The sequence below is a fragment of the Leiobunum rupestre genome, chromosome 5 (genome assembly GCF_980474605.1).
Source record: "Leiobunum rupestre chromosome 5, qqLeiRupe1.1.hap1, whole genome shotgun sequence".
NCBI lineage: Eukaryota > Metazoa > Arthropoda > Arachnida > Opiliones > Sclerosomatidae > Leiobunum > Leiobunum rupestre.
The window spans coordinates 57941491-57953441 of NC_143388.1; the positions used below are offsets into that span (position 1 = coordinate 57941491).

Genomic DNA, 11951 nt, shown 5'->3' on the forward strand with positions numbered 1-11951 from the left:
CTGGTAATTTTAACGATTTATATGAATATATAATGTATTTTTGATATTAAAATTAGCGTTGGGAGAAAGTGTTTTACTTATATTTATTGTATTACTTATGACATCAAAGCTGTTTCATTTTAAAAATTCGTTTTTATGGTATATAGAGCGGCTTAGAGCCACGTAGCGGTCAACACGAGAAGTGCATAAACTGCTAAATTTTCGACTGCTAAGCAGACGATTTGCTAATATAATACATAAGGCTACCGCTACCATATTATTATCTTCCCGCGTTGACCGCTAAGTGGTTCTATGTACATGGAAATTGGTGAGTGATGGAAATTGGGAACCATTGCTACGTTTAGTCTCACATCGCGGGGAGCGTACAAGTAGAGCCTAGCGCCGCCGATCCAACGCCGCCGTCGCCGATATTTTATCTGGCGCCGAACCGCCGCCGCCGAGTCAATTCTTTTCACCACTGCCGATAAATTTTGTTCCCGCCACAGAATTTTTTAGTATTCCTACGTAACTTTTTTTAAACCATTTTGAATTTTTTGAATTTTCAAAAGGGGGGAAACATTTTCCCCCTTTACGCCGCCGAAAATAATCAACGCCGCCACAGAATTTTTTAGTATTCCTACGTAACCTTTTTTTAAACCATTTTGAATTATTTGAATTTTCAAAAGGGGGGGAGACATTTTCCCCCTTTACGCCACCGAAAATAATCAACGCCGCCAAGGAATTTTTAAAAATCGGCGTATCCGCCGCCTGGTGTTTTTCGCCAAACGCCACCGGCGACCGTAATTAAATCGGCGCTATGCTCTACGGACAAGTACGCTTGGGAAACTACCAAGAGATGCTACTAGGTACTGGCCTTCGTCCAGTGGCGTAGTTGATGGTCCGCAGGGCCCGTGGCGCGGGGGGGGGCATAGAGATTTTTGTGGGGGGGGGATTCTGACGCCACTGACTTCGTCGCTCATTCAACGATAGGTCGTATCTACCCTTCTAAAATCACGAAAACGTGTTGAGAGTCAGGAAAGTCTAGTCGAGGTGCCGTGAACTGTCGCTTAAAATGAAAATATTCAGATAATATCTCGCGTTTAATTCCGTAAGTTCATTCCAGTTTGTTATTTACAGCTTGTAGTATTGATCGTTCAACGTTGAAGGTCGCTGATTGGAAGTTACAGAATGAAGAGAGTGGCTAAATTCGCTTCTTGGAATTGGAAGAGATGGAACGAATCCAAAGTTTCCAAACCCTCTGTTGTCTTGAGAAGGCAAAAGGCGACGGCCGCGCCCCTGGCGGAAGGGGCGGAATTGAAGGCGCTCAAGTCCTTTGATGAGATCCCGGCCGTCACGTCGCTTCCTGTTATTGGAAATATCTGGGCGTATTTACCCGTCATTGGTACGTCCGCGTGCTGTTCACGATTTCCCCTAAATGTAATATATTCCGTCACTGATTTCTAGACCTAGCGTTACATTTGTTAACGGTATAGACATAAGCTTATAATTTATATTTAGCCTAAGTGTGTCAGTTCCCTACAGGTGCGTAGGAACGTTTTGGATTAAAGGGGTAATAATAATCAGCTAGGCTAATACCCTAGGCACCACCTTAGGCCTAAGTCATCAAGCGACTTTTGAAGCCATTAATTCAGGTGGCCCGGTTATAATGCGTAGGAGGGTGGTGGCCAGCCCTGCATACCACGAGATCGAGCCAACAGCTCCCTACACTAACTATTACCGTTAACCTCGACAAGTTTTTATGGAAGGGGAAACCGAAGAACTCGGGGGGAAAACCCCTGAAACCAGTGGGGAGAGAACTTGCAAACTCGTATTAGCCTAGCTGATTATTATTATTATTAAAGATTTGTTTCAGTTCCGGTATTAGGCAGGATTTCATGACCGGCCTTTGCGCCTTGGTCGCCCTTTCAGACGATTTTATTATACAGAATTGAAAGCTTTATTTTTGACGTGGGAAATATGTTATTTACTTCTGGTCACGCGTATAGCTAGCAGTAATTATTTTGACTAACTTACACACTTATGGTAAGTAATGTAGCGACCAATTTTAGTAATGTAATAATGTTAGTTAATTTAGAAGCCCGATTTAATTTTTATTCTGTAATAATGTTTTCTTTCCCACGTTAGTCAGAATTTGACCTTTCCAAGAAAGTTTACGGGCTGGGGTAATTTTGGGCCACCTGATGGGGATGCTGGTCGTCACCACCAGGGGGACCCGTGAGAAGTTATTCTTAGCCTTGACTGTTCTCATTGAAGTGACCGCGCCGCGCTTCGGGCGGTCACTATGTGAGGGGGGTTGAAAAAGGTGACCTTGTGGCCAGAGGTAGCCTAAATTCCCCCTTCATTATTCCGTACATCCATCTTCGGGATTAGCGAGTTCCCCTATTATACGAACAATTCACCGCGAACCCCCTAAAACCCTTTCTCTTTTTCCCTGCAGTTTCTTTTCCAAGAAGTCCGAATTGAGGGTTGCCAATTATCTTATTCGGAGTATTTATCCTTTTGTGTTATATTTTTAAAAATAGTTTTAAGTGAAGTGTGATACATGCCTGGCGTCTCGGCGGCACCAGGCTTGACATAATTGCAAACAATGATTTATTGGGGACGCTACGGCTGACCCTTTGAGTGTCCCGCTCGTGGGAACCGAAAATTTAAAATGAGCGTGATAACGCTTTTCTGGCGATTGGTTGGGTCCGTCCACGACTTATGGTCCGGCTCCTCTGATTGGAGTGAATGTGCGTGCCTCGTGAGCCACGTGACTTTGGCCACGAACAAAACCAGGGTGTTCGGGCCCCTTTGGTCAGAACTGGCTTGGGTCTCACCTTTATTCGATAAGGTCGAAGATTCTCTAAGTTGTCCCGGGAACGGCCTTTAAAAATGCGAGGTGGCGGGAATCAGTGAAGCCGCGAGATTCTCGACCGCAAAGTGCGGGTACCGTTACGGTCTCGCGGAACTAGAGAAGTTCTCGGTCAGAAATGACCAAAATAAGGCTTCGATTAGTCGTACCCAATTACGGGGAAGCTACCGCGTATGTGTGCGGGATCATGAGCGGCAAGAGGTGCGGTTAAAGACTCCGACCAACATGGACCACCAATCCGGACCGTAAAAATAAGTATTTTAAAATAAGGAGGATGGCTGTGGCCATCAGTTGTTATTTAAATTGAATTCTTTCAAGTGTTTTATTTAGTATGTGTTTAGTATTTGTAATTGTTTTTATTTGGTTTACCTTCTTTAATTAAATGTTAATAATTAATTTTGAATTTCGTGTAATGGCAACTCTCAATTTAATGTTTAAGCAAATATCCCCTAGACATCCCTTTTCAAACTCGCTAACCCCGAAGGTTACGCGGGAGGGAGGATCAAACTCACCATTGTAGGTGTAACGTTAAATTTTGGATTATTTTAAATCTCAAGATAATTTTGATAATGAGAAAATACTTTTGCTATTTTATGACCTATTTGTTCCTACGCTCTCTCCCAAAGAGCTTTTAGCTAGGGGTAGCTCGTGCGCTGGACGCCCGAGCTTTTAACCCCTCTTTTGTGGCTCTTGTTTTACAAACACACCAAGATGGTGCTTGATAACCAGAAAAGGGAATGGGGGTTGTAACTGGCCAGATCTCCTCCATTTCCACCGAGCCTTCCTTCATTTCATCTGTGTGTCGTTGCCCAATTATCCAACTCGCTCTCCTTCTCTGTGGGGCTGCCGAAGAAGCCCCTTTTAGTTTTATAACCCCTGTCGAATTGACAAAGAACGTATTGAGGTTTGCCGACTTTGCTAACAGATGTTTATTTCTTATATTTATTTGTGTACGCGTTACCAATCTTGTTGTATTACTATTTTTGGATTTTACGCTCACCCGTAATAGGTGAAAAGTGTTTTATTTTATGGTGGTCACCGCGAATGGGTGGAAAGTGTTTCATTTTATGGTGGACAGCTGGCGTCTTTCGCCAAACCAACTTTGAAAGTGAACGATTGCGCGAAATGCGGGTGGTGGTGATTTATCCTTTTGTAGATGCCGGACCTTGGTGACGATCCCAAAAATATCTTCGTGGGTAGGGATTCGTCCCGGGATTCCCAGGGGCACGGGTCTTGATTGGTCCAAAAAGGATGCAATTCCAAGAGACCACGTGACCCCACTCATATTTAAACTGGAATCAAACTTTTTTTTGAAAGTGCTCTTACAAGTGCGACCGAGGAGAGTCTTGAGAGAATAAAATTGAAGACGGGTGTTAAGACACCGCGGTTCGCGCGCAACTTGTCGGACTAGGGTTCTAGTCCCGACGACGCGGAGTGCGTGCTTTTCCGAGAAGTTATCCCGAGAAAAGAAACGGCTTCGTATCCGTAGCCAACATGGCCGCGTGTCCATTTCTCGCGCCACCGTCACCACACCAATCTCCGTTGGAACTCAACGCCATCCTGATGAGCGCCACCGTCACCACACCAATCTCCGTTGGAACTCAACGCCATCCTGATGAGCACCACCGTCACCACACCAATCTCCGTTGGAACTCAACGCCATCCTGATGAGCGCCACCGTCACCACACCAATCTTCGTTGGAACTCAACGCCATCCTGATGAGCGCCACCGTCACCACACCAATCTCCGTTGGAACTGATGTTAATATTATTAAGTTCCCTATAAAGCTGCGCAGCTACTGCTCGCCCCCCCCCCTTGTGTGGGTATGTGTTTCTAAAAGTGTCCAATTTGATTTAATCGATTATTAACTGTTTTACTTTATCAATGATTAAATGTTTATTAAACATTGTCATGGCAAACCTCAATCCGAGTCTTCACTCGTACCTATTAAGCTAATTTAATTTAAATGAAATCCCCTAGACATCAAACTGACCATATATTGTAATTTCCTTATGTTAACTCGCCAACCCCAAAAGTGAAAGTTGAGCGAGCACCCGGGCCATAATTTATTGATGTAGTCCTTACATGATTTGGCTCCTTCCTCCTTAAAGGAGCTTCCCGAGACCCGATACGTCCTACCGAGGCGTGCAAAGGCTACATAGGCTTGGACGCTGGGTCTCCTTTAGGCTATGGTGAACAGTGCGTGGAGAATTTTATTCAACTGGTACTAAGGTACCAGAAGCTTTCAATGGCCTTCGGGCGTAGAACATTGTCATGTAAATAAAGTAATTGACCCTTCTGGTCATCTTTCTAAGAAAAGGATTAATTACATTTTCAATAAGCCTCTGGCATTAAACCTCTGGTTTATATTTGAAATAGACCTCCGGTCTCACTTTTAATTTAGTGTTTGATCATTTTATTAAGGCCTTTGCGCCATTTCTTGTGTTGTATAAAATAACAGTTAAATTCTTGAAATCAATATTAAACATATCCACATGTGGCAATTCTCAATGAGTAAATAGTTCATTAGCTTAGAATTTAAGCCGAAACACATCCCCAAACATTAATGAGCAAATTATCAGTATACAAGGTGTATCCTAAATGGAGGTAGGACAGAGCGTCTACGGGTTCTAGAGATTATTTTAAGACGAAAATTCTCTATGGCATTTTTCCGATTTAGGTCACCATTTCGAAGTTACGAAACGATTGATGTATGGACGACCCCTTCATTTAACTTTGCATTTTAATACCTTAACGTAAATTAGCGGTTTCATCCATAAACATCGGCACACGGCCGAAATAAAAAAATCTTTCTCGGCGAAGGCAACCTTTACCGAATGAATAAAATATTCACGCGCTCACTACAAAATATTTTTTTTTGTTACCATGGCAATTATTTATTTCTTTTAGGAAATAAGTGAAAATAAACTTTACTAAACTTATTATAAAAACAAATCAGATAATCGCCATGGTAACGAAAAAATAGCGCGTTCGCGTCCCAACAAAATGATTTTGTAGTGAGCGCGTGAATATTTTATTCATTCGGTAAAAGTTGCCTTCGTCAAGAATTTTTTTTTTATTTCGGCCGTGTGCCGATGTTTATGAATGAAACCGCTAATTTACGTTAAGGTATTAAAATGCAAAGTTAAATGAAGGGGTCGTCCATACATCAATCGTTTCGTAACTTCGAAATGGTGGCCTAAATCGGAAAAATGCCATAGAACATTTTCGTCTTAAAATAATCTGTAGAAAACGTAGACGCTCGGTCCTACCTCCATTTAGGATACACCCTGTATATCTCTCTAACCCCAATAGTGACAGTTACGCGAGTGTCCGGGACAAAAATAATTTGTTAATGGGATCTGTGCAAATTCATATTAATTATCCTCCTCTTATTTCAACGCATATAGAAAACCCTGCCACAAGGCACAAACTAAACTAGATTGTCAAAGCCAGAATAGGGGGCTTCACTAACTTCACGTAATTTACATAGTAACCAAAAATACCTTTATGGAATATACTTACGAGTTATTATGTTATATATGGTCTTGATTATGTAATTAACGGGAAGTTGATTATAGGCAAATACGACCCAGGTAACCTGCATAAATCTAACAAGGAGAAATACAAAGAGTACGGGAAGATAGTGCGAGAGGACAGGACTAAATCGAAGCCTATGGTCCACTTGTACGACATCAAGGACATTGAGAAAGTGTACAGGCAAGAAGGGAAAGTGCCGCACAGAGATTCTTTTTTCATTTTGAAACTGTTCCGTAAAAGCCATCAGAAGTTGTTCGCCAACGGTGGTCTTCTGGCCAAGTAAGAGTATTTGTCTTCCTTCGCCCTTTGTACGCGTGGACGTAACGAAAGATATCGCTACAGTAATGGAGACGACTGGTACCAGATGCGATCCAAAACCCAGAAGCACTTATTGAAACCCGTGGCCATCCAGAGTTACTTGCCAGCTCTAGACGGCGTCGCCTTAGAACTGGTCGATAAAATTGAGAAAATTGTTGACGACAACAACGAAGTTACGGATTTTACGTCAGAGTTGTACAAATGGGCTTTGGAATGTAAGTCCTCAAATTAGACGCTCCTGAAAGTATATAACGTAGTGGGATCATTTCGTTTTTGCAGCTGTGGGTTTAATAGCGTTAGAAACTAAGCTGAATTGTCTGAAAAGCAACCTCAGTGACAATTCCGACTCTAGCAGAATGATCAATTCCGTCAATACCATTTTACGGCTGTGGAACGTGCTGGAATTTTCGCCACTGAGACTGTGGAGGAACTATCCGTCTAAAGCTTACAGGAGATTCCAACAGCACATGACCGAGTTTACCAAGTATTGGTTTTTCTATGCTTTAAAGCCACCAGATGCGGTGTTCCGAAGTGGTAAATGTCAGGTGTCAAATAATGTGCCAAGAAGTGGTAAATACCGACATGGCGAATAATACTTTTACTGGCTAATAAGCCAAATAGTGGCAAATTATAAATTTTAATCAAAAACATGCCAAAGAAAAAATATATTTATGCTGTTTTAGACAAATATACTGGTTTAAACAGGTTTTGGGCTAGAAACTCAATTATAGCCCAATGTAGTTATTTCTTTTGGATATTTTTCAACGACTTTTCCTAAGTTTGAATTCGTCTGCTATATACCTTTAAGGTGTTTTTAATGGTTCTTTTGTGAAAATTTTTAACGTTATCTAACATGTAAGCATAGGTCAACGGCCTCGGGTATTTTCAATAAATATTGTGAGCCTGAGACGAGACCGATAAGTTTTAACGTTAAAACCGAGCCCGAGCTGAGGTATTGTGGAACGCATATTGTAACTAGTGAGCCCGAGCTTGAGCCCCTGTTATAATACAAATTACTTCGAGCTCGAGCTAGAACCCATTTCATGACTAACATAATAACATTACTTGGAGCTCGAGTCCGAGCCCGTATTAAAAATTAAAGTACTAAGAGCTCAACCTTGAGCTCGACATAGTTTTCATATCTGAGGTGAGCCCGAGCTGAACTCACGATTACGATTGAGCCCGAGCCCTAGACCGATTTGAATACTGTTTTGGTATCTGAGGATGAGCTCGATCTCCTTCCAATTCGCAATATTGTTTAGCCCTAAGCCCGAGATCAAATGTCGAATTGTAATTGTTGCGAACCCGAGCCCGAGACCACCGGTCGATTTGTAAATATGGTGCCCGTATATTTATAACTACAGTGAGTCCGAGCCCGAGACGCTTTGTAGGTCTTAAATCTACTGAGTTCGAGACCTCACGTTGGCGGGGAGACCAAGGTGAGCCCGAGAACATCCGTAAGCTCGACCATATACGCATTCAGTGAGGTGAGCTCGAGCCCAGCTCTTGGCGTTGACCTATGTATGTAAGTTATGCTACATATATGAAAGATATTATTTACATAATTTAAATGCATTTACTGATTATTAGTCACAATTTTCCACTTTTGGCCATATTTACCACTTTTTGCCACTGACATGGACTTTATTAAAAAAAAGTGACATTTAGGTAACACTAGATGTCGGGGCTAATATTAAAGTTGGCATTTTATTTGCGTAAAAAATCGTCATTTCGTTACCAGGATTAGCATGAAATGTATCCAAGAAGCCAAAGCGCGGATGGACGCGGACACGAGCGTAGACAAGGAAGCCACGTTACTGGAAACCTTCTTCTACAAAGAGGGCATGGACGAAAGGAACGCGGCAACCATGATTTCCGACCTTCTCCTCGGTGGCATCGACACGGTAAGGGAATAGTGCCTCCTAGGCTTAAGTCCTAACAGTACTGGCAGCTAGGAGCAACAAACACAGCACCCCACGCAAGGAGTGTGTAACCCGTCAAAAGTCGTGCATTTTCTTTTGTACATTTTTCATTGGTTAGACGCTTTAGCGCCTGCTGCCGTCGGAAGGGGAAAATTCCGAAATTGTCTTCCCCCTTTCGGTAAAACGTTCAGCGTAAAGGCTCATCCAATTAAATTTGTACACAACACTGCGTTAGCGTGTTTAAAGGCTAGCCGCGTTCTCCTTGCGTTTGTTGCTCCTAGCTTAAAGCAATGCCAAAAATAAGTAATGATTTTCAAAAAGTCCAAAACGCAGCTAATAATAATTTAAGCATTTTAGACCTCACACGCCGTCGCATTCGCGCTGTACAACTTGGCCAAATACCCGGACGAGCAGCAAAAGGCGTACGAGGAAGTTCGAAGAATAGCTGCAGAGCCGCAAAGAGGCCCGCTGACGAAACAAGTTCTGGATGAAGCCCGTTACGTTAAAGCTTGCGTCAAAGAAAGTCTCAGGTGAAAATAAATACACCTAAAAAGCAGGCCCGTACACGGGGGGGGGGGGAGGCGCCAGGGGATGCTCAGCGCCCCCAAATGAGTACTTGAGCATCCCCAATCCGACTGACCCAAAAAAAATCGATTGCTCAATTACCGAAAGATATGATCTAAAATATTTGTATATTAATCAAAAAGGAAAATTACTTTTACTAGCGAGCTGGTATCATTAAATATTTGAAACCATTTTACTAAATGTTATGAAAATTGCTTTCGCGCGTCTCACTGCACCAGAAAAACATTTAAATTGTAGAAATATTGAACCAGCTTATCAAAAATGTTTTGACGGATATTTTAGGGCTACAACCGGATTAGTATATTTACCAATTTCATAGGTGGGGAGATAAAAATTACTCAAGGTATTGGCACCCCCAAAAAGAATTTGAGCGCCCCCGAGTTTTGGCGGCTGTGTACGGGCCTGCTAAAAAGTCTACGCGATTATTTGATTGTTTTAATGATGGATATAGGTTGCATCCGGTACTTGTGGCTACGTCGAGAAGACTCAAGGATGATATCGAGTTATCCGGATATCGAATACCTGCTGGGGTATAACGTCACTGTTACTCTAAAGCGACCAAATTGTTTGAAATTTTAGAAACCCTTATCAAGAATCTATTCAGTTTGACCATCTATATCAAGGTCAAAGAATTAATTTCGATGAGCACATACCCTTTATTAAGTGTTAGGTATTATAAATCGACATATTCTGGTAGTTTCATACTCAACTTGGCACACAATCTGTAAAATAGTTAGAAAATTTCCGATTGCTTATATTTTAGGCAAATGCCTACGGGAAGATGAAACCCATTAAAATGGGTTTTTGTGACACGATTGATATTTCATGGTTTAAAATAATTATTTTAAAAACTTAATCATTTATAATTTTTATATCTCTCCATGGTCAAATTTTTTTAACTTTTACGATAAATTATTGAATCGGAGCGTAAAATTGAAAGAATCTTTTCGATTTTCAAAGTACTTATTTTTAAAACTCGGGCTTAAAAGGCGTCTTGTGGTTGCTGTTAACGCATAGCCTATGTACGCTTCTAGCTTATAGGGAGCAAGTATGTTATAAAATTACGCTGTTAATCTCAATATATTCTGGTCTAAAATCCCTATTAACCTCGATCTCGAGTTAGCAAAAATATCGACTTCAAGTTCACACTACACCACAAACGAACCCGGCAGTTTGTGACTTTCAGGTAAACACGTCGAGGAATCTCCTTCGAAATATAATTTTGAACGAGACCAAGGCCCATTGAAAATTAAAACCCTTTCATCATGAAAATTGACGCGTATACTTCGGCGAAATAATAACAAATTACTAAATCAGAACATAAAATTATCTATTTTAAGGCACTCGATTCGTTGCGGAACGAAAATATTTTGAGATTTGAGATAAAAAAGGTCATTAATATCTATGGCCAATAAGGTAACCTTGTTGTCAATAATAGATAAATTATTAGCTCGTGCTCAATATCTGAAGTACCATACTTAGTCTATGTATACGAAGTTTATATCCATTTAAACTTTAAGATTAAAAAGTGGGTCTTACGAAATTTCAATCAATTTTGATGGTCCCTTTCGATAAATAAAAGCCTCCTGGTATTTGACACCTTTTGCGCCACAAAATGTCCCACGCAGGTTTTGATTATCCTTGAGAATTTATTCGTAAGTCGCCTCGAGGAGAATTTCGAAGACGCCAACAAGTTCAAACCAGAGCGCTGGCTCAGGAGTGAAAATGCCGAAAAATACCATCCATTCGCCACCCTGCCTTTCAGTATGGGCGCAAGGTCCTGCATCGGGAGGAGAATCGCCGAACAGGAGATGTGGACCCTCCTCATTAGGGTAAATCACCATTTGAAACTAAAACCTTACGGGGAAACAAGCATTTAGAGTTGGAGCCCTTAGAAGTTCGATTTTTTAATAGCAATAACTTTTTTCAAAGAAAAAATCACCTCAGGGAAAATTCTTCATAAAAAGAAACACGAAAAATCAATATTAAAACAATTCTATGTGTCAAACCATTAGCGCCATCTAGTAAGACTTCTGGTATTTAAAAATCGACCTCTAATGGAGTTACCCCCGTATAAAAGAATGTTGTCTTTGAGAAATGTGTCTATTAGGCGCAAATTGTAGGTTTTAGAAGGTACTTCTTGTATTTCAGCTCCTTCAAAAGTACAAGATTGAATACCACTACGAAGATATTGAAATTGTCACTAGACTCGTCAACACTCCCGACAAACCATTGCGACTCAAGTTTATTAAAAGATAACGGAGTTGGTCCTGTAGTGTTGTTTAACAATATTTGTATATTTATCGCACGCGTAATAAAATAGACGTTCGAATTGTTATCTTACTACCGCAATAAAGTTTATATATAGTTACAATTGTCGAATTATTTCTGTTCAACTGCCGATGCTGATAAAATGTCCATCCAAGAATGTGTGTATTTTTACTTAGGGACCTTGTCATTCTTTAATTTAGTGGCGGTGAAACAAAACCACGGACTTGTGTGAGGATGAGACACACTTGCCAGACTGGTCACACTTGAACCGAAGCGCGAACACTGAGCTCTGCTACTTGTTGTAAATAGTATAACTTAGTCTTTTGAGAAACGTAACATTTATTATGTTTTCAGTGTTTTATTCAATAGTAATTCTTCATAAATATTTTGAAATGTGTAGCGTATTAAACTTTAATTTTATTTCTTCATCTTGGCAATTATAAATTCAGTGATTTAAGCC

General features: G+C 41.0%; 1 protein-coding gene across 1 annotated transcript; it reads left to right on the forward strand.

Annotated features, from left to right (window-relative positions):
• Nucleotides 1-1167: 1167 nt before the first annotated feature.
• Nucleotides 1168-11479, forward strand: LOC149945379 (putative cytochrome P450 301a1, mitochondrial). Its single transcript, XM_090176543.1, has 9 exons — nt 1168-1381; nt 6437-6674; nt 6738-6928; nt 6993-7197; nt 8455-8617; nt 8993-9165; nt 9672-9750; nt 10849-11052; nt 11372-11479. The coding sequence occupies exons 1-9, from the start codon at nt 1168-1170 to the stop codon at nt 11477-11479; spliced, it is 1575 nt and encodes a 524-aa protein (XP_090032669.1).
• Nucleotides 11480-11951: the final 472 nt, after the last annotated feature.